The sequence below is a fragment of the Andrena cerasifolii genome, chromosome 10, assembly GCF_050908995.1.
Source record: "Andrena cerasifolii isolate SP2316 chromosome 10, iyAndCera1_principal, whole genome shotgun sequence".
Classification (NCBI taxonomy): domain Eukaryota; kingdom Metazoa; phylum Arthropoda; class Insecta; order Hymenoptera; family Andrenidae; genus Andrena; species Andrena cerasifolii.
The window spans coordinates 4075433-4099516 of NC_135127.1; the positions used below are offsets into that span (position 1 = coordinate 4075433).

The 24084-nt window shown below is 37.0% G+C and overlaps 2 protein-coding genes across 3 annotated transcripts in view; one reads left to right on the top strand and one right to left on the bottom strand.

The window, feature by feature from the left end:
- LOC143374403 (peptide deformylase, mitochondrial-like) overlaps positions 1–7640 on the top strand; it is a 41343-nt gene extending 33703 nt beyond the window's left edge. The window contains exon 3 of the mRNA XM_076822560.1: positions 7346–7640. Coding sequence (XP_076678675.1) covers positions 7346–7373 — 28 coding nt within the window. The 3' untranslated portion in view covers positions 7374–7640. The remainder of the gene's footprint in view (positions 1–7345) is intronic.
- LOC143374390 (tachykinin-like peptides receptor 99D) overlaps positions 1–20957 on the bottom strand; it is a 52836-nt gene extending 31879 nt beyond the window's left edge. For both annotated transcript variants that reach the window (XM_076822539.1, XM_076822538.1), the window contains exon 1: positions 18952–20957. In XM_076822539.1, the coding sequence (XP_076678654.1) occupies positions 18952–19388 (437 nt within the window). In that variant the 5' untranslated portion in view covers positions 19389–20957. The remainder of the gene's footprint in view (positions 1–18951) is intronic.
- Positions 20958–24084: the final 3127 nt, after the last annotated feature.

Sequence of the window (24084 nt, forward strand, 5' to 3'; positions counted from 1 at the left end):
AATTTTGTATTTTAAATATTAAGCCACATTTTACTCCAGTGTGACATATACGTCACATCTAGGAAATTCAATTGCCACCGGCTTTTTTCGGAAAAGGAATTATACGAAATTTAAATCTTAACTCTTTAGCGCCCAGACACCTTTCCCGGTAGAAAAAAATGATTTCTTGCGATTAGTTAGCAAGAAATCATTTTTTCCCACATGGGAAAGGTGTCTGAGCGCTAGAGGGTTAAGATTTATATTTTGTATATTTGACGAATTAATGTGAAGAACATTTTTCGATATTAGTAATTTAAAGGCGTTTTCACGAAGCTGTAATAACTCTGCCCGGTGCAGCTCAGTGTACGCTAAGATGAATGATTCAATTCTATTCTATCTGTCGAGAACACGCCTTCATCAAGTCCTGAACAAGTAAAATTAATTAATCGTGCACTTCGCCCACGAAATTAACAACACTTCACCATCAGTCACTGCTGGACCATGTATTTTTTAATCAATGAATATTTTAACATCAGGCTTTAACACGAGTAATTTATCACGCGAGCATTTATTTATGCCACACGTTCAGCAAAGCACCGAAATATTTTACTAAATATAACCAATTCATTAAATTAAATATTTAAAGCAAGGGAAATATTTGGTGCAGATATGTGTATACAAAAATTCATACAATTAAAAGTTTTACTATAATGTAAAACACTTTAGTTTAACCGTTTCTGCATAAAAATTACAGTGTTCCACACGGGCATTTAATATAATTTTTACCCTTTGAGCATAGTATATTAAGCGCGCTCTTTGCTCGAACGAACCTTTGAAACGTGATTTCCTTTCGCTTCGATCAACAGGCCAATCTTTCCGAGAGCTTCTCCCCGCTTTACCTTGCAACACATATAATCATGGAATTCAATTGAGTCTATGTATATAGATTATTTCCTCTACGTGGTTTGCTATTTTTAACTTGTTAAAGATGCGGGGTTATTTTTCGCACCCAGTTCAAGTGGATTCGTCCCAAAAGTCGCTGAATAAAGAGACATTCGAAACACATGGTGAATCATAATAAATAATAATCCCATCGACTAAAATCATGTCTTGTAAGACAATTGTAACGTTACTATCTAAATACAGTCGAGTATTTTACTTTATGCATTAGCCTACCATTTACTTTTCAATTACAATTACAATATGCAATAATAATAATTTCCTCAAGTTTAAGGTGTTAATAAACAATAAACGTCGAAAAGTATCCTTAAAACATTGACATTACTTCTGACAGTTCCAAAGAAGAGAATAATCCCATCACCAGAAATCCTGATCTAATTTAAAAAAAAAACTCGTTTGGAAATTCAAGAATCAGAATGCTTTTGTCATTTATGTCATTTCACTCATCAATTTCTATTTGCTATTTATCCCTCCTTCTCTTCTGTCACGCCTGCATCACACGTAACACTGATACCGTACGATGACAGTTCACGAAAGTTTCAAGAACGACAGCTTCTCACAACTCATTGCTGCACACAGATAATATCTTGACCTGAAACTTCTGCAAACTGTCTGATGTCTTGTGGGCACAACCCCGCGGGAAACTGCATGCACGCTGCCACTTACGGGCTAGATGCATGTCTTGCCCTAGAAACACGGTATCCGATCAATTCAGTCCAGCTGAATGTTTCTTAAAGCGACGTCCTTGCTGCCTGATGCTGCCCGTCCTTTGTTCTACTTCCATTTTCATTCTGTGCTAATTTGGGCATCGATGTAGTCTACGCGATCAAAGGGTCGAATTCTCTTGAACCTCCGATTTTACATATCACTGCTTCTTTGTTGCAAATTTACCCTCGTCATCTTCTGCGCAAGCTTATCGATACCTTCGCTGCGTTATCGCTTCGTTGCAAGAGTTTTATGCCCGCGGTGAATTGCTAGAATCCATACCTGTCAAGTCTTAAAATCGAATTCGTGTAGTATGCACTCCATTTATCACTCCGCGTGAGTGGCAATTTTTTAGTGATAGATCTATAAGCATTCGCGGTTGAACTGGATCACTGTAGTATTCGGTGGTAGGGTTACAGTGAATCAGTTATACGTAGTAGCAAAACTAAATGTTTTCGGTGGGTTCTTGTTTATGGAGTATGTGAGACAGAATTTCACATACATGTACAGGGTGTATAAAAAGTGATGGACACCGCTTTCAGGGGTGAATCTACACCTCTGGATCGGAGGACATTTGTAAAAAAAATTAGCCACAAAATTGATTATAACATTGAAAATTAATGTTTTTGTTTAACAATTTTTTGCGTCGGAACGGTGCGTTCCCGGCACATGTTTTTTTTAAAACTCTTTTTCTTCTTATGGACGGAGCACGTTAATGTAAAACAGACTTTAACATTACTTTTCTATGTTATAAACAATTTTGCGGTAAGTTTTTTTTACAAATGTTCACCGAACTAGAGGTGTAGATTCACCCCTGAAAGCGGTGTCCATCACTTTTTATACAGCCTGTATGTGTATGTGTTTTTAAGATAGTTGAAACTCGACTCAATAATTTTCTAATAACAGTCGCATTTTGCGAAATATTTTTCACTTGGCAACTACGTTATAAACTACATTTTATTATTTTAATTAATACAGGTTGATACTTTAGTTCTCTGTAGATCTTACTGGTTGTCAGAAATCTCTTATGATATCCCACACGTTTTAGCAAGATGTTCTATTATATGCAGTGTAAGGAAAACTGTTTCTCTTCGTTGGACTTCTCTTTACGCCCTGATCTATGTGGACACTAGGTTTCCAATGTTTGAAGTATAAACTGTGCGTGGATCAGAAATTATAGTTCAAACATCATGAACATAGTGTCCATAAAAATGGAAATCCAAAGGAAAGTAACAGAAGCTACATAAAGAGGAGTTTATTTAGAGGTCGTTCTTAAATTACGTAAGGGTAATTTTGGCGATTTCTAACTCCCTCCTCCCTCAGTATAAAAATTTGTAAGATTTAATATTCCAACCCTCTCCCCCCCTTCCTTACGTAATATTTTTTACATTGAATTTTGTTCAGTTATTAAAATTCTTTTAAAAGTTTATATAATTCATTTAACTCGGTTTCGTGTGTCCGATGAAACATCGTTTTTTAGGCTACTTAAATTAAAAAGTAGGTTAAAAAATATTACGCGAGACGCTACCTTTCTCCCTTTGTAAGAAAACGAAAGAAATTCGCAACTCTTCCCCCCACAAAGCCTCGCGTAATTTAAGGACGACCGCTTATCACACACATAGTTGATCATAATTAGGTTTCATTTATACGATTTTTGTTCATTCAATTTAATAAATTCTCGTTTAATAATTTACAGTTTCGTAACATTAGCTATTTATATAGTTTCTCGTTTCTTAGATATAACTATACAGGGTGTTCCGGAATAAGTGAGAAATATTTTAAGAGTAACTTCAGCTCATTTAAATAATAAAAAAGTTCATATGAACGTATTCGATTTTATTTTCGAGTTATACGTGAAGTATAGGATTTTTGTTGCACCGCGATTATATTGAATTCTACACGATAGTAAAGATGAAGTATAGACGCAGTTGACAATGTAAGAATTGACTGTGGTAATAAATAATAAATTCGAATCAATGCTATTTTATGAGCATCGTAGATTGCTTCAAGCTAGAATGGTGATTTAAAAAATGAGTTATTGCTGATCGTCCCAGGAGTACCTATACGTATCCTATTGAGAACTTGATTGTCGTGCAGGGAAAAACCAATCGAAGCGACTGGTAGTAGTCATTCAATACAGAACAATCGCTTATTCAGCTGTAATTCTCGTTATTTTCTTGTATTACGTTCGATTAATCGTAACAAAAATTTAAGCCAAGCGTCGTTTGAACATTCCGCTTCAAATTAATCACAATCAATGCACTGTTTGTGCTTGTAAATATGTCGTTGATGAGAAGGTGTACCATATTCATCTTTGTCAAGTTGCTTCAGTTTTTCGTAAAAATACATTCTTCGTTTCATTTTCATTTATCGAGTGGTGATCGAGATGTTTTCGAGGTCCGCCACGACTACTATTCGAATTTTTTGAAAGCACTGTTTCACGCCTGAGTGGAATATGACACGTAACTAGATTTTGCAATCGCACGGAAACTGGTTAGCTGTTATGGAAGAATTTAATTGCATTCCATTCGATGGAGTTTTGTAAAGGGTGCGGTACTGTAGAAATGGCGGTAACAAAGATTTATGCGTAGCGCAAGTATTAAAGGGGTGGTTATGAATGACTTGGAAATAGACAGTACTCTGTTAGCGAGATATTTGATGTGCTCTGGTACCAGGAAACTTGAAAAGTGTCTTAAAAGATTCACACCTCGATAAAAGTCGTGTTATCAGATTGTGAGAAATTGCTCCATTTGGATGAGAATTCTTTCGAATTCAATCAAGTGTTTGTAATTATCAGAGTTTAAATAATAGACGTTTGCGTTAAGAATTTTCACGATCTGCGTTAGTTTCATGTACCACTTCATCTCTTCTCAATGTTGACGTTTTGTCTACAATTTGTGTTGCAGTTCATGCCCAAGTTTGAACTCTGGTTCGGTGATTATTAGCGGTTTCGAATGACTGTGACGAAACACTGTATTCTAGAAACAGACTATTAGTGAATCTCAAACCATTCCATTGCTTGTCTTCTAGCCGTACTGTGTAATGTATGGGGCCCGCCAGAGTAGCTGTTCTATGTTCCGTGTTCGAATTTTCATTGCAAGGTAATTAGCATTAGACCACCCCATAAGCAATATGGATTTTCTAAAAATTTAGTGTAGGTATAATATTATAATTCAGCAAGAGTAATACATATAGGTAGCTCATCATTCATACATTTGGTATAAATGCTAGCTCATGTGGGGATCGTTTGAGAATATTTTATCGAAAGTTAATGGATGTATATACATAGATACTAATTAAGTGGAGAATCCTATTTTATGGGCTAAAAACATAGCAAAATTTAGGATCTTTTTTTTAAGAAACTAGCATTTCGATTCGTCCGAAATTTGGACCATGTCTTTATGCATCCTTGAAGAAGTTGCAGCTTTTTTTTTATTCATTTTTAATAATAAATATTGGAGTTATGCATCACTTCGCGCAAAACTCGTCGCCCGTTGGTGTGCATGATATTTACCTTCCAGGTAATCTGAAACAGAAAAATGAAACGGCGTTTTACTTTGTACATATGTAGCTTCAATTTGATGAACCAGAATACCGCTAAATTCTGTACTTCTTTTGCGGCATAAGAAAATTGGCGCAAAGACCTTTCACTTTGACAACTCTCCACAGTCCTCAATAATTTTTTTTTGTTTTTTGCTGGTTCATCAATTTCAAGCTACATATGTATAAAATAAAACGCCGTTTCATTTTTCTGTTTCAGATTACTTGGTAGATAAATATCATGCACACCAACGGACGACGAATTTTGCGCAGCGTGGTGGTCGATCATGCATAACTACTATATTTATGGTTAAAAATTAATAAAAAAAAATCTGCTGCTTCTTCAAAGATGCATCAAAACATGGTCCAAATTTTAGATGAATCGGAGCGCTGAATTTTTAGAAAAAAAATCACGAATTTTGCTATGTTTTTAGCCCAAAGAATAGGATTCCCCCCCATAAGCACGTTTAATTCGGGCGTGACGAAAAAGCATATTGTATGTGGATATTGTTAGTGTGAGCCAGTGTGGAAGCTGGTTTGAGCAGTGAGATTGAGAGAGGAAGTCGAAAATGTAAGTGAAAAATTCTTTGGAAGGAAAATAAATGAATTTTATAAAATGCGAATAGAAAACAGTAAAATAATATGAAAGGAGTGTGTAAATTGAGAGAAACACAAGGTTCAACGCAATGTTGTTTATTCTCACCTAACATACGTATCGAAAAAAGCATTACCTATAGAATAACATAATACATTCACTAGTTGAATTGTTAATAATTTTTAATATATGTAATAACGCTCCCGTTATAATTGACTTTCAGATTCATACTAAGGTTAAGATTCGCGTGTTGATCTCTCTTGGCTACTGGAATGTTTTCTCGAATCGATCGTACCGTCAGCACCGGCGGTGGCATCGGAATTTTAATCGGTTCTCCAATTGTCGGGAAATAGCACCATAGGCATTTTGATTAAAATTCGCGTTGTGGTTTATGTTCGCGTTTGAATTTCGATTCACGCGGCTCTTCATATTCTGTTGTTTATTTATGATCGCGTTGCACGAGGACAAAAAATGTGCTGAACGACCGAACGCTGTGAGAGATTGATAAAAATTCGTGAGATTTACCGAGAAAAGGTTTCTGGAAATGCTTAACCGAACATATTTATCATACATCGTAATTACGTAGTAATTTACGTATAAAGTAACTTAATTGCAGATGAAACTTTCAAAAGTAAAAGTCGAACTGTCTGGTGAACTATAAGTACGTAAATCTTATAGATCTACTTTACACGAACTGTAGATCCTATTTGACTGTTGCAAGCATTTATTTAATACAAAATCTTCATGAAGCTTCGTCTCATTTCTAAATTCTTATTATTTCCTCATTATGTTTCCATTATCCGTTTAGAATAAAAATGTGTGTGATGAATTATAAATATTAATTTTCCATTACAAATATCATAGTTCATAATTTCCCATCGTCAATATTTCTGAAACTGATATCTACATCGCCACGGTTGTTTAATCTCGGTGTTATGTCAGTACTCATCCTGTTGCAGTTGCTATGAGTTCTGATTGTAAGTTGACTGCTGCCCCAGAGGAGTCCAGCTCTTTAATTGGATTTCGAAGTTGTAATTGCCATTCGTTAGTAGAAACATAAAGTTCAATGATTACGTTTTCTTCCTCAATTATTCAACAAACTGATAATTTATTATATATTAGCATAGAAAATGTATTTATTTTACTTTAATAAATATGTAACAATTTTATTCTATCTAACTTAATTTTTAGATCATAATATGTTGCTGTGACCGTATAAGTGGAAAAGAATGACAATAATGAACAGAGTGAAATGAAATTGTATTTACTAATTAAGGAGTCAAGTAAAATAAGTATCGAGAAATACATATAGTATTAGTTTTTCTTAAATCACATGTCGATGTATAAATAAATCGTGAGTTGCTCGAAAAACACTTCGATTGGTTTCATCTTCCTCTTCCATATATACAAATTATTTGTGTGAAAACATCGTTCAAAATTTCCGTTATATTCAACAGACTTTCAACAATAATATCGGTGTATCGATTTTCGATCGTCATCGACAAGTTCGTTCAGAGCAAAGATGATGTTTTGATTGACATTGCTTTCCACGTTATGCTTATTCAGGTTACACCTGACACTTTGGATCCCATGATGACCAGTCTGTCTCGGTGATTTATCTACTGTAAAGGAGAAACCGTCGGAACTCCTGCTTCCGGAAGAATGACTGACGTAAAGGGTGATTACGACAATGCTTGCTGTTAATCGATGCAGTAGCTCTTCAGAGCAATCTTGAGGACTACAGTGACAGCAATGTTTCGCTATTCCTTCGTAAGTTCCTAAGTAATTTCACAATTTCTTTGTAGAGTCGTCAGAGAAATAATTTATGTAGGATAGATCGATTATATTTACGTCGATTTGATATGCTTCAGCAATAGTTTCTTTTATGCCGAGGATTTCAGAAGGAGGGTAAGAAATTTTAGCTAATTTTTGGGAAATCAATTCAAGTAAAGAATGGCGAATTATGATAAGTCCTGTTTTACATACTTATGTAGTTGCAATGGCTCTAAGTTTTTGAACTAATCTAAGCTCGTGAACTTCTTATCCATCTGTCTAGCGTAGTATTTTAGCATGTTAATTGGGGGAAATGAGTTGACTCGTCAGTTGAAAATTCCCATGCTTTGAACAAGACGAGTTGGAAATTGTTCTACTTCGGACAAGATAATTAAATGAAACGTAAAATATTTACATTATCATACATTGCAAAATAGGTATCATTTTAAACGGATACTCTTAATCTTTAACACCTTATTGATTTTATTGAAATGTCGTTAATTCTTTAATACCCAAGTAGCATCCTGAAATATACAGAATCGTTGCAATTCTTGCATCTAAATAATGAATGATTTCGTATGACTTCCTTTTCCATCGCTAATCATAGTTATACAGCTTATAACAGTTGTGATTGACACTAACTTCCCCAATCGTCGCGATTTGATTGCCCTATTCTTACCAGCTGTTAGTCTCTTCTGAACTTTCATCGCTATTACAATTTGAATCTGTGTAATTACGCCCTATCTACCGGGGAATCTCTGTGGAAACGTTGCCCCCGAACGGTCGAGAAAATTGAATTCCGAATCGTGGTCTGCTAAACGAAAGTTAGGCGATCAATAATACCTAGGTAATTTTGTCAGATTGAATTCTTTCGTTAAAATTCTTCCCAGCAGTATTCTTCTGGCTGCTTCTTCTATTTACCTCTGAAAAACGATGTGGCCAATTCGGGGATACGTAAGTCATTTGTGTCTCACTATTTTATTAGCATTCATTTATTAAAGGGAATTGAAAGCGGTATAATTTTGATACCGTTACTGCGCAAACAAGGCTATATTTATTACCGAAAACCGAAATAAATACCGGTAAATATACCGGCATTTCACAACCGAGAAATATAATAATACCTGTGTTTTATGTTTCGGTAGAAGTCTCTGATTTATTATGAATCCCCATTCTTTCATTTCTTTCGATTACCAAATAAAATACAAGGGGTTCAGGGAGTTTGCGTGAATGATCAAGAATAAGAAATAATTCGTTGCTATCCACCTTCTCTATCGAATTCATGAAATGAACATGTGATAAAATATGTAGGTACCACCTACTGTATATTGTAAAATTAATACTGTGCATATCAGATATGTATTTCAACCACAGAGAAGTTGTTTTTCCAAAACAGTAAGCTATGCATTCAGCGTTAGTTTAAAAGGGACAGATGTTTTTAGCAGTGATTCGTGGACTCGTGAGTTCGGGGTTGCCCCACACACCTGTCGATGAAGAATGCGCGAAAATTTTAGCGAATCAATCAGCGTAACCGCGTAATTCGTCAAGATTAACAGAAGGTAAACACTTTGAGGAAGGACGCTCCACCGATTTCGGTATCGCGAAAGTCGTCCCAGTTTTTGTTTATACCTGCGTGTCCAGGTCCGTCGGTGGGAAATATTTGTTGTGGTCCTCCTAGCTAGTACATACGTACTTGGAGCGTAAAAGAAATAGCATAGGGGTTGTCTTTAAATTACGTAAGGCTCTTTGGAGAGGGGAGGAGGTCGCGAATTTTTTACGTTTTCTACAAGGGGGCAGAGGGAGTCAGATAGCGTCTTACGTAATATTTTTTTCACCCAACCTTCGATATGAGTAACTTTAAAAACAATGTTCCATCGCACACTCGAAACCGAGTTAAATGAATTATATAAACCTTTAAAAGAATTTTAATAACTGAAAGAAGGCAATATAAAAAATATTACGTAAGGAAGTGGGTGGGGGTGGAATATAAACTGTTACGAATGGTTATACTCGGGGAGTGAGGGGGTAAAAAATCGTCGTAATTACCCTTACGTAATTTATGGACGGCCCCATAGGGAACATTACATTGTTGAGTGTTAAATTCTTTTCCTTTCGTGTGCTTTAACTTTCCTTCGAGTTATCTTTTGCTCTTGTTGGTGTTCAAATATTTTTCTTTCATTATGATTCGTAATTAAACAAACTTTGTGCCCGTGGACTTCCATCTTTGGATAGGATCAGCAGTGGAGTTTCAATTCATGGGTGAGTGAATACCTATAATTACTTCACTCAGTATTTTGTTCCACGTTTTCCCCTCTCCAAGTCAGAGAAAACTGAGAGTTTCCCTTTCGCTAGTAATTCTCACAATACATTAGACACATGAAATTTGAATAAAAATTTAACCTCGTAATTTGATGTAACTATTGAGAATTAAAATTAAGCATGTAAGAAAGCCAAAAGTTGTGACAAGATGTATTCGTTCCAAAGTCATTAGTTAGTAACTAATTTGATTAATTCAGTGGAATGAAACTGTTTCCTTCGAATCTGTTCATATAATTTTTATACTCTTCCCGTCTTGTAATCGCGTGGGTGGAATTACATTTCACCTTTCAGCACTTGAATCTCGAGAAATTTACCCGAACTGGTTGACTCGACGTACTCCGGCGTCCTCGCGAGCCATTGTACGTGTCCTTGTCAAGTTTCGCGAACGGAAAAGTTATTTAGCGTCGCGGCGTGGCGAGTGTCGCGACTTCTCAATAGCCTTTGCCCCGTTGAAACTCGATTTATCCGTGGAACAATTGCACAGAGGTTGCGTCCGGCCATCCACCATTCTCGTGTGGGTCTAGTAAACGGTTGGCTGCACTTTAATGAGCTTCAAACGTACTTTACCAAGAGGCGATCTCCTTTCCGAACAGAGCGAAAGACCAAGCAATTATTCAGTTGATCTCTCAACCGTTAATGCGATCTGTTAGCGGTTGCGCTATCTCGATAGAAACCGTTTTCCATTTTCCATGCGGATATGCATTACCGCAGGAACCAATTTCCATTTGTCATACTGTCGTCACGATCGCGTCGAACCTAGGGAACTGATTCGTTCCCCTTTTTCCTTCCACGATTTTCTTCTTCGTTTACTTATTCGCTGACTCGTTCTCCATCCTTTGATACGCAACGCCTTTAACTGCTGACACAAGCTTTCCTTTCCATTTTCACATTTTATTTTTCTGACAGAAAGTCTTCCTTTACCTAGGGCTGCTCTAAATGGGAATATTTCAAGCAGTATCGTGCAAATGCTCCTTGATATGAGCGGGCATTCATCTGTTCTATCGCGATAAATGTAGAACGCTTCGCGTAGAACGTGCTGATAGTGTCTTCTCTGCAAATGCCTTGTAGGCTGATGATACATGGCTTGTACGTATTATGGGAAAAATCTGCTCCACTTCTGTAGATCGTGAATGCAGCTTTCTTGTATCGTGCTTGGGACGTTTCGAATTGGGTTTTATATCTTTCATTGATTGTAACAATTCAATTTTATGTGGTTTATGTGCATCACAGCTGTTGAGGTGTTGAATGTTGGCTTAACCCTTCTATGGCAATTGGGCTGTTTTCACCCAAAATCGAATGAAATTCTCATTCCTCTTTTACTAATGTATTATTTGGGCTGAAACTCCTTCTATATCTTTAAGTAACTAATAACCGTCAATAATAATAAAAAATAATAATAATTTCTTTTTAATTTTATTATTTTAATTTTTTTATTGTAAGAATTTTATAAGTTCTTAAAATATTAAACCATAATTAAGCTGAGTTTTATTTTTGTATGCTCGTTCCTTGTAAATATATGATATTGGGTCAATTTGAACAAAATTTACTTATCCGCTTAACTTTATATATTCCATATGAGGGCTAAAATACAGAGTAGTATGTTTTGATAAATGTAGATTAGTAATTGTGTAAAAAATGCAACTTTTAATGATCTAACAATGATTGCAATAGGTTCAATTAACTCCAACCTAAAAGTTGGAGATGTAAATGATTAAAGTGCAGCAGCAGGAGTTGAAGAGCACTAATAATTTCTAAACTCTAAAATTGATCCCTGTGCTGAATGTAGACAGTAGTTGCCAGTTACATTTCGTTATTTTGCTTTTAAGTTTTTTTAAATAAAATTATAAAACACATGGTACAACCGGGGGTTGCTTAAGAAATCGAACTGATATTATTCGAAATATTATCACTTAATATCCATGCATATGTTTCTTATAATTATATAGTAATTAATGTCAATCTCGTGTTACCATTTATTTATCGAAGGAAACTCCATTAAGAATAAGAACTATAAACCCACAATTCTTTAGAAAAATCGCAAGCATCCGAAATGATCCTCTTCTAACAGAAATGATCAATAACTTATGACTAAAAAAAACTCTATCTCTTAAAAATTATTAATTTAGACACCTAGAACCAATCAAGAAAGTCTACATACACCCATCTTCATTAAAATATGAATATCCACTAAAATTCCCCAAACTACCACACTTATTTAATAATATTTCAGACTTACGGAGTGTATATACTTTTTCTAACTGTCAAGGGAATTTCGGCAACTCGAAAATTCAAAAAAATCTGAACCTTTGCAGAAATGTAGCTCCAGTGACGCTAACCACGGAAGTATTTTCTGATTATGCAATAAAATGGTTCTAAGGGTGAAAACAGCCCCTCGAAAAAATAGTGACTTTTCAGATTATCGTGAATATCTACGAAATTGTAAAAGATATAAAAAAGAAGTTAAATTCAAAGTTGTATGGCTTTCGATATCCTACAATATGGTGCAAAAGGATTGTCGAAAAAAAAGTTTGGAGGGGATAAATTTTGAAAAGCATAATGTTCTTCGTAAATTCTTTATCGCCGCTTTATAGGACATAACAACCATAAAACCAAGAACTCGAGTCAATAAATAGTTACGTTATTAGCATCACTTGAGCTACATTTCTGCAAAGTTTGAAATTTTTTTGAATATTCGAATTCTCGAACTTCCCTTGCGAGTTTATATTTGCTAGACCTGTTTCGCATTCTTTTATCACATTCTGTTATTGATGCAAGTTTTCACCCCACAGTTTCAAAACAGCCTGCATATCCATTTGTACGTGTTAGCGGTGCGAGCGCGCTGTAGGGAATTCTTTCACGATTGAAACGCAGATTCCTCTCAATAGAAATTCCCCCGCCTGAGATTCTGTTGCGGCGGCGATAACGCATATTATCATTTATCGGCCATGTCACAGGCAAGCGAGTACGATCCGCCATTCACGCTCTTCCCTTCAAGTCGCTCAAGCATATTTCTTCGATATATCGTTGCCACGAGGCTATCAGGGCATTGAAAATCATCGACCGATTTGGTGTTGCCCGCCAAACGCGTTTCATCACGCCCGGGACAATGCGTGCTCGCTCAGGAAATAGTAAAATAAATCCGCCTGGCAAATATTAAGCCAGTGAGTGGCAGATGGAAATAAAAGAGGAAGAGACGGCATGTAAATAAATTGTGAAAGTAGAAGAGAAGTGCCGTGTCCCCAATTTTTACCCCGACGCGAGAATGAATTCTGGATTTGTAACGGAAGTACTTTCCCGGTATCCATTAAAACTGTTAGCGGATGGAAGACGCGACGCGAGGTGAATTCTTATTACTTGGAAGTAGCGACTCGGGTATTCGCCTGCGCAGACGCTTTGAATAGTGGTAGATTAATGGTTTAGAATTTGCAATGCTTGTAGAGATTTAAATTGCACGAAATTATTGATTCGCAATGCCGCTGACCTTTTATGTTTCAATTAAAGTTCTGCCCCAAGGACGTTTCATAAACATGTCTGAATGGGGTTGTACAGTTATGAAAGTTTATTTAGCACGGGTCCTAATTGCGTGTGTAGAGTGATTTATGAGCGAACGGACGGAGAATCTACTTGTTTGGCTTTAAATATGTGAAAAAGTGTTTAGTATGGAAAACAAATTGGTTGGCAGAGCGTGGAAAAAATAGCTTTTTTTTTAAAGCTTTTTCGTGCAAAATAATTGAGGGCATTAATACCTTTCAAATAGAGTTACGTGTCGTTTTGTTGTATAGAAGGAGAAGTTTAAAAAACGTTCAACAATCTACAGAAATATATGTATGAACCTAATTACACGATTTAAAATTTTAAACTAGGATGAATGTTTGAACTAATGGTTGCATCGATTTTTCTTTTATTTTCCTCAAAATATGTAGGTGCTACTAATTTAAAAATTATTATTGCCAAATACATACAGCATAAGCTATGAATTTACTGCTTAAAGTACTATGATGGCCGTCCTTAAATAATGTAAGGGTAATTTTGGCGATTTCTTACCCCCTCCCTCCCCCAGTATAAATTATTACCCCCCAATTAATTTCTGTGTTTTCTTCAGCATCCACCTCGTACTCAGGTATCCACCCTGCATCTTAACTGCCCCTGTGCTCTGATCTTGTGAGATACACAGAATTTCTTCGTTGCGCCAAGTTTCTATGCGGAAACTTTTTTCACGATTTAAAACAAAATTATCTAACGTTTTAAAAATATTAAGCTAAGCCCTCCCCTCTCCTTTCTAAGAAAACGTAAGAAATTCGCGACCCCCTCCCCCCGCAAAAGAACCTTACGTAATTTGATATCAATCATTAGACCTCTGATGAAGTTAATTATTCGTAAAACATCCGAACACTCTTTAAAAGAAACATTATTTATATTGCATCTATAAGCTTCACGTGATAGCACCATAAATCTAAGCAACGTAAATCTTAAATATTTAATTCAATTAATTTAGTAATAAAAGGCGATTTCATCACATGGTAGGTACTTTGTTTTAGAAAATCTTCTATGCATAACAGGACACACAGTTTTACTTGAAAAACTATTGATGAAATGGCATGCAGAAATGAATCAGTTGAAGCAGATTTTAATTTCTATCTTGAGCATTATTTTGCATTTTCAATGAGAGTATACGTTAAGTACTTCTCCTCCTATTTTGTATCCTGCATCTAGATTTCTTCCTCTTGCTCTTCAGGCCATACATATTACAGTAGAACTCCATTTATCCGAACGAATCTTGTCCTAGTACCTGGTTTACCGAACATGTATTCGAATCCGGGTCCCGCGGCATTCCACTTATGCGAACTCGTATCGTTGCACAGAATGCATATAAACGTTTCCTTGTACCCAGATCAGTAATGCAAAAGATAGTACAATCGAACATATGATGGAAGGGAGCATCAGTGGACCTCCTATATCCGAATGATCCAGTTATCTGAACGGCCTGTCCCCGACATGCTCGGATAAACGAAGTTCTACTGTCGTAATAATTAACGTCCATCCAAGTAGTATAATAATATAATTTAATATTATTATTTCGTATATTTATTATTATATTTTTGTTATTGTATGTAGTGTATATAATATTATTATATTATTATTAGTATAATTTAGAATTACAATAATATAATATAATAAAATAATAACAAACTCTATTTCTCCCAATTATTAATTTTCCAGTTCCAAGATAAAATCTGAAGAATTATTCAAATTAAAAGTAGTAACAGAAACCCGACACTGCGCTGTTCTAACTATCCTGGAAAAAGAGTCTTAGTTGAACGCTTCATATCACACTTATTTCGCGCGAAAAAGATTAAAAACGACGACATACTATGTTTGCGTTCGTTTATACATATGTATATCTACAGGGATAGGGCCATGAGAATTTCCCAGCATGCATCAGAAAATCCGTTTCCCAGCCGCGGAGGAAACTAAAATTCCGTGTTTGAATTCGTGGTTTTCATCTCTTGTTTTGTGTCCGGTATGGGCGTTATTTATTTGTCAGGGGTGGATTGTCAAGGTGGCATTTCCTTCTGCGCAGCCGAGGCCAGGCAAGCGTGTACCTATTCGTGCAGCTCGCGGGCACAGTGCCTTTCCCGTGCAGTTTCAATCTCGCAGTTTGCATCCCTTCGATCTTTTGCTACGACTTATGAAAACGAGCGTTTGGTAAGGAAGCTAGCGATTAATCCGAATTTAATCGGCTTTCAAATGCGTGGCTCCGTTCTGAAGACGCCCAAGTTCCAAACCTCAATCCTTAATAGGTCAAACTTGGGGAAATTTGATCTTTACTTCTCTATTCTGAGGAGTACTTAATCCATAAATATTGGCTCCATCGTAATTGTATTTATATATATTATATGTACGTTTAAGTTGTTCTTGTGTACATATTGTCGTGGTTCGTAGGAAGGAACGAACTAAAATGAAAGTAAACGCACTTGAACACGACAAGTAACATAATTATTCAATGCACAGGGCAATATTAATTCTGTTCGGTAGGTCACGTGAAGGTCATCTTGATCTTTTTAAATTCCAACGCACATTTACCTATGTATTCCTACTTTATTTCTTGATAAGTAAAGTAAAAATACACAGAGGAAACCATGCAAAGGTCACAATGAAATAACAGGGAGCATTCACTTGCTCTAACGAAGCAGCTGCAACGAATTTTTGAAATAATAATATTTTTAAATTTTCGAAATTTCATTCCACATTAAAGTAGCCTATTTATTGGTGGTATATGTGCAATTCAATTTGAAATATTGCGGTAGACGTGCCTACGGCATCGAGTATTGATCTATGTCTGACCACATACGAACCTTTCTACTTGCCTGTATTTTTTAGTCTGACATTGACCGCGTGCGATCACTTTCCTCGTCAACAAATGAGTATAAACGTAAATATGTGAAAGCATATGTCGCTATTTATCAATATTACGATAACCTCGATTGGACCTACATACACGTAGAAGAATTAACACGATTATACCCCTTTGGATATTTAACAATCCGTAAAAAAGAAACAGAAATTATATGACTTGCTGAGTTTCAAAGATATTAGCTTGTAATGCTTTTAATTCCAAATTTAATTGCAGAAGTGAAATTCAATGATACTTTTGATATCAGAAATATTTATGGCACTACTTTTGATTATCGTATTGACCGCCTGCACCAGCTGTAAAGAACACGTGTAAACTTTTCGGTGAACATTTGTCATTTTTGAAATACGTGCGAAGACTTATTAGTCTACTAAATCAAAATCTGCTAAATTTTCTCCAGCCAGTGAAAACGATGGCTGAATTATGCACTGCCTAGAAGCGTAATTTACGATCGACCATATTGCACTAATTTCTTTCTGAAAAATTTGTTGGTTGCCATTGAACTTCATGACTTATATTTTTCCAATACTCGATACTTCCCCCACTTTGTTGGTTTTCCTTTTATTTACGTGACCACTTTGCTCGCAATCTCGCTTACTGCAATTTTCTCTGAAAACAACAGTTTTACTCATTGCATACGAAATATTTTTCGTGTAACAAATTTTCCATTTTCGCATACGATTTCCCACGTGTCACGGCAGTATTCAGACTATTTTTAATTATACTACACAATTCGAATCGTGCATGACTAGAAATCGTCCAAGCGAGGTGGAGTTTATATTCATGTTTATGAGGAGAATCGCGCCAATCCATTAGCGATACATTTACGAAGATCTAATAAGGCATATACTGGGTGTCCCAGGTATTTCCCGTCAAAAGGTGGTTCCCAGCATGTTTTACGAGTAAAAGTAAGAAAGTTATATTAACATAGCCTTAGTTGTAGTAAAAAGTTATAACAAAACTACGAAATAACAACGGGCTGGTTTTCCATTCAGTACAGCGTGGGAACAGATTGGCGGTATTTATTTAATCTGTTTGCACAGGCTGCGTTTACTAATTGAGGCCGTATCGAACGCTGTGTCGAACGAAAATCCAGTCCATTGGCGTTGTTACATAGTATTTTTGTTATATCTTTTTAATAAAGCATTTATGAGCCTGTGTTTATATAACATTTTTTTCTTGCTATTGCTCGTAGAATATTCTGGCGCAGTTTGGCAGGGAAACCTTGGAACACCCTGCATAATACCAATTACAATTTTCATTACTACAAACGAAGGCTCTACTGCCGCTAACACGTAGGATCCCTGAGGCGACGGAGTATGTATGTACAAAGCACACTCCCTGCTTGGTTTGTTTTCAAAGTAAACAATCGGAGACTCTTGAACAGTACTTTCGAAACTTTATAGAAAAAATCGACGCCAAAATTGTGCACAGGATGTATAGTACTGAAAATATTGATTGCACCACTCCCATATTCACGGACTATGATACAATCTTTATAATTACATGATTGATAATGTAGTTAGTATCCAACTTATTTTAACCAGGAGATTAGGTACTGTATGCCTAGTCCACATTCGCGCAAAAATACTTTTCGGCAGGGGCGGATTTGTATATGTATAGACTAAGTTGGCTGGAGCCTAGGGTGGAAAATTTTGGGGGTGGAACTTTTTGGGCGAAAGAAATTGGAAAAAATCGAACTCAAACCTGGTCGGTTCAGCCGTACTGTAGTATTTGCCTATTTTTATTAATAATTCAATTCCGGAGGGTGGACAAACGAAAATTTTGAGTGGACAAACGTGTACTAATCGTGGACAATCGTATCCCACCTAAAAAGAAGCGGAAAATTTTCATAGTTCGTGGGTGTCCTGATGACGCTTTTTTTAATTTGTTCGTAACTTTTTTTTAAATCTGGGCAAACGTGGACAAATCGTGGGCAATCATTTCCCACAGAGAAATCTTAAAAAAAGTTTTCATGGGGGTACTGGTGAATTTTTTTTTATTTCTTTATAACTTTTTTTTAAGGGTGGGCAAACGAAATTTTTTGTTGGACAATTCCATCGATTTTTCCAAAAATTCGAATTTGGTGGTGCCAACTTTACGGACCTAGGCTTGGGACAACTTTAAAAACAATTCACTTTTATTTCATCTAGCAAATTAGCAATAACTCATGGAAGTTGTCAGATTAAATTAATTTTATAATGGTCTCAACTCTTTCAAAACTAAAATATTCGATGATATTTATAAAATTAAAATTATTTAAATAACGAATCCATTAAAAGTTACTTTAACTTTAGATGATTTGACGAATAGTTTTTTTTTATTCGTCGAATAAAGTTAACCCATGTCAACTTTATTCGCCACATGACGAATACTTTTTTTTAACTTTACTTCGTTAGTCGAAATTTTATTTAAATAAAAGTTATGCCCACCTCTGGGCCTAGGGGCGCCAAATCTTCAGATCCACCCTGCCTTTCGGAGGTGGGAGTGAGTACACGCTAAATATTCTAGCGATGCAATAAATAATTCCAGTCCTATTAATCCCCCAGCGTGAAAGCACGCTGCCACAGCTCACAGAGTTAAGAACGCCTACTTAGTGTTTAGTCAAACACGATAGATAAGTCTATCGCAAATAGCAACGGTGTGTATTAGACGCGACGCTTACCTGTCGATAGAAATCGCCATTAAAGTGAAGACGCTGGCGCATATGGTCAGCACCGCGACGAACTGGCAGATCTTGCAGTAGAGCGTGCCAAAAGGCCAGTGACTGTTTAGCATGTAGATGTAATTAAATGTCACGTTGAGCATGGACACCATCGCGTCCGCGATGCTCAGGTTCACCAAGAAGTAATTGGTGACCGTGCGCATCCTCTTGTGCGCCAGAACGATCCAGATCACTATGAGATTGCCACCGGTGGCGACGATTATCATACCGGCAAACAACAACGTCCAAATCATCTGCCTCCACCACGGCAGTATAAACTGATTCCGTAATTGTAAATCTGTGTCATTCGTGTTGCTGTAATAAGTGTAATTGTCCATCCAAAACGTGGTGTTCCATGGATCGGGCGTGGAGTTCGCGAAAACGTCGACGGCCTGCATTTCTTCGACCGACGCCTTAACGAACTGTTATTCAGGAATATATATCTCCCCACTTCTAATGTATTTTCAATATCAAGCAAATTTTACACATTCGTATCACGTCGAAGATTTATGAATTATATCATTTCCTTTTCTTTATCTCACTACTACACTCCCTATATGCCACCAATGCATCCAGAAGAAAAATTGAAAAATATTACCATCTTGTCTAAACGATCTTACATTTTCCAATAAACGCTGTTCTCAGGATTTGACAATTCACGCTGGAATATCAACACTTTTGTAAATCACTGCGACGTATACGTCGACCTACGCTACCTGTAGCAGGTTACTTTCTTTAATTTTATAATTCATGTTCGAGGAACAAATTCCTCGGGTTCACGGTTCCTAAGAAGATTCCTTACCCGTCACTGTAATCGAAGATCACTGTCACTCACATATCCGCAGGCTTTAATCACATCTCCCCTTCTATCGACTCGCTTGGAACGATCCTAGTTTGAGACAGTGGTTAAGAAACCGCTTCATTAGCTCCGTGTACTATAATGCAGTTAATGACGTTGCCTCGTTGTGCAGATTGTGCCCGAGCAGGAAGAGGCAGCGGAAAACAGACAAGGTTAACTCGCTGACACTCGCCTCCGCTTCCTCGCCTCTACTACGTACGAACTCCTCTAACAGCTTTCTGTTTCCACAGGTCAGTCATCAGAGATGAATGAGGTTCATCCTGAATACCGAGACACTCGATAGGATAATTCAGACTCCTACTGTTGTGATCGTTTCCCAGTTGTCACGACGAAGCGCTGGCCACTCAATAATGCCAATTAACAATCCTTTTTATACGTGACCCTTGAAAACCTTTGGACTTTTGAGCGCGCGTTTTTTTTTTTGCCTCTTTCTAAGTAGCGCTGTTCTACGTCGACACTACTTCGGCTGCGAACGCTGTTTACGATTAAGCGCCCTGGAATGTTTCCTCTCTAATCCGACAATCTATCCACGTTTTCCTATCACGTTTTTCTGTAACGAAAGCTGCATCTTCCCCATTGTGTCCTGCCCGTTTCTCTATTCCGTATTCCATGGGTAATTACCTCGGAATGCTCCGCCCTGTAGGTACAGTTAAAGAATTGTTTGCCAGAATTCTCGGTGAGCTACGACCGACTATCTTCCTCAGATTCATCGGCAGGATCTCGACTGTTTGCGAAGTTCGGTTGCGTTTCAGGGCGTCCTATTGTTCGTGTGGCTAGTGACGAGATCAGGGGCGAGGGATCTTGCTGTGTCAGGCTTCTGCTCTCCCACTTCTTCAACTTCTTACACCTTTTGCGGTTCCAGAGCCTTCGCCTCAGCTGCTAGCACTTCGTGCCCGTTTCCATTTCCTTGGCCCAGAATTATCTATCTAGAATTTTAATGTGCATTCTTGCGCGCTTCCGCTCTTCCTCCGCAGACGATCACCCCATCTGCGTCTTTTTTCCTCCAGTCGAAGTAACGTGGCCCTGGAGGACTCGTTCCTGTTACGCCAGGCCTTCGAAAATTTTGCCTCGTGCTCGGTGCAGCTGCTTCAGACGATTTCGGTAGCTACCCATTGACTCAGAGATGCCGATGGTTGGAGGATCGAGGATCGGATATAAAGGGAAGTTGCCAGGAATTCGGGGATCACATTGTGTTCCCCAGAAGATCTTGATCGGAGGTTGAGGATGTCAGGCTTCGTGGATTGCGTTCCATGAGAATGACTTCGCAGAGATCCTTCCCTTGCGTTCGTATCGCGGATGTCTGCAACTGCTTTCCGCCGCACAAGCGTAAGTGCATCTCAGCGATAGCGGGGCGCGAATGTGTTTCTGGTGTAAATTCTGCGTATCGGGTCCGAGAACAATCTCTATCGATGGTCGGGGCGCGGGAGATATCGTTCGAGTGCCACTTCCGTGAATGTTGGTACGCGGGGGATTGGCAAGAAATTATTTTCATATATTCGTCATCCGGAACGGGGACAAGAATGCTTCTGTATGCAGCCACGGTCGTTTCCTCGGTGCTTCCGACAATCCTCGCTGGAATCGACGCCCTAGAACTGTACAGGACACTTCCTCCTTTCGTTTCGCCGGACCAGATCCCACAGCATTTCGTCACGTTCGCAATTTCTTTCGAGGACCCTCAGCGGCCCGCGGGGACGGCTAACTCTGGAACATAAATTACGAAAAGGAGAGTGATTCTTTAAATTCGAATAAATTACAAGGCGGACGTACCCTCCTCGATTTATTGCCGCGTGATTTCCTTGCTACGCGGATTTTGTGCGACAGAGTTTTAAATCGGGGGATTCGACGGAATTATGTTTTCGTGAAATTAGGCGCGACTCGTTTTGATTTATTAGGTCGGTGCAGAAGTTCGTGCGCTTTATTGATCCAAAGTCTTTATTAACCCTTCGTGGTCACGCGGGGTGTCGCACCTCGGGCATTTTTTTTCCTTTTTCAATGCTTCTGTGAGTTTTTAGACCTTAATATTGAAATTTAAAAATGTGGTGAATTTTAACAAAAAAATTGCTTTTATACACAACTATTTTTTCAACCACAAATTTACATTTCTGGGAAAAGACTATTAGAGCATGGTTGTATGAGTATTGCGAATGTAGGGACAATTATCACTGAAAAGTTGAAAGATTCAAAAATACGAAAATGGTAACTCAAAAATGACGCTGGAGTGCAGTGAACCCTGTGTGACCAATTTGTGATTATAAGAAGGTGTGACCACGAAGGATTAATAAAAATATATTACATGTTTTTCTTAGCAAAATATTTTCCACCACTTTTCTGGTGGTGTAGTAAAAAAAAGACATTTCTGTGTATCTAACATTAGTTGACAGTGAGCGAGTAAAGTTTTGCACTAACCTGATATATAAACAGATTAAGAAAAATTGAGAGTAATTTCGTGAATCTTTGAATGGAAAATAAATATAGAATAAATGACAATTTCGTCAGTAGCAATATTTGTTGCTGTAACTGAATATAGTATTAATAGCAACGAAGGCAAATAATTTCAATTGGAGAGATTGTTTTAAATAAGAAACTTCAAATTCTGAAAATTTAACATTTGGGTAGTATATATTAATTGCAATATGCAATGGTTATAGTAATAGAGATTCATATAGAGTTAGATTAACCCTGGAGCTAATGTTTAAACAGTAGCTTGAATTCTCTTTGTCCAAAATGCTTTTGGATTTGTAGTATGTACTCGAATATACATAGAGTGACTCTGTAACTGTAATTTTTCTGTAAATAATTCTATAAAACATTCTATTAGTACGTAATAATAACCACTGCTGTATAATTATCGAATTACTTCGTAACTGACGTTCAGACTCTGAGGGTTATTATTTAAGAAATTCTTAGAATAGTTCCTACAGATTTCAGTAATTCAACGACAACTGTTCCATTAAATTCAAGATCAGTTTGCTAAAGTAATTTTATGTCTGAGCGTTACAGACGTCTCAAGTTTGAATATACAAATTCGAATCTTCTGCTAATTCAGTTTCTAAAAGTCGAAATTCAGGAATTCAATTAATATTGTGATTCTCGAACAAAGTGCTAAGTACAGTTTCTAATTTTCCTCTAACGCTTTTGGAGGACTAAGGGTGTACGCGAGATGGGCGTAGAGAAGACATTAGAACAGCGATTAGGGTATTTTGAGTTGGTTTACTAAATTTTCCATGTACGTGGCGCAAACTCGCTGCGTGGAGCATGCAGATTGCACATATGCAGGTATGCAATGTAAGAACGTTACATATGCCCGTTATTTGGCCAGCAATCTCTTCGTCTAACTCTGTCGTTCACGAGGATTTGCGATATATCCTCGCTATTCAGAGTTAGATTGGGAGTTAGTTTGGGAACTCCACATTTTCCAAGACTAACTAAAATTCGAGGGAAATTAAAGTGTCAAAAGAAAAGCCATAGAAATCCCTGATTTCAGAGTTTACATTGTCGTAAAATATTTGGTAGAACGTAAAGTGCTTCGCTAGGAAAAAGTAAACAGAGGAAACAAACTAAAAAAATAGAACACATATTCAATTACGAATTTTCAATCATGAAACAATTGACTTGGAAAACGTATGTGCCTTGCACGTGCATAATTAAAATAGAGTTTAACCTGTTAACTGACGAAGACGAGTTAACTCGTTATTGGAAAATTTCTCCGCGTTAGGTCAGGCATGTTGGTTCGTGGTGATAATTGAAAAATTTCAGTGGCATAAGAGCAATAAATAATAATACCTCTGGTGGGCGGGCAAACGCGTATAAGCTAGAGTTATTAGTTTTCCACTTAGAATATTTAAAGTGCTACGTAAAATCAGGTGTTTAATTTTGGACGTGAAAGTTGATAACATATATGCTAAAAGAAACTTTTGTTTTTAACTTGGATTCACAAAAAAGAACAAATAGGAAACTATTTAAGCTTTGTCCAAAATTGGAATTATACTTTAATTATATTAGACAAAATAAAGCACTTCGCCCGCAATCATTTTGAAATATGCAATTTTAAATACACAGCAGATATTCGTGGATGAGAAATGATCTAGTTAACAGGTTAATGACTATCACGAATCACTATCATTACTATTATTTTATTATGATCCACTTGTGAACAGAAACTCTTTCTATTGCCTGTAGACAAATACTTCTTGCACAATGAACTTTTTGCTGATGATTACCAACAGCATGGTACT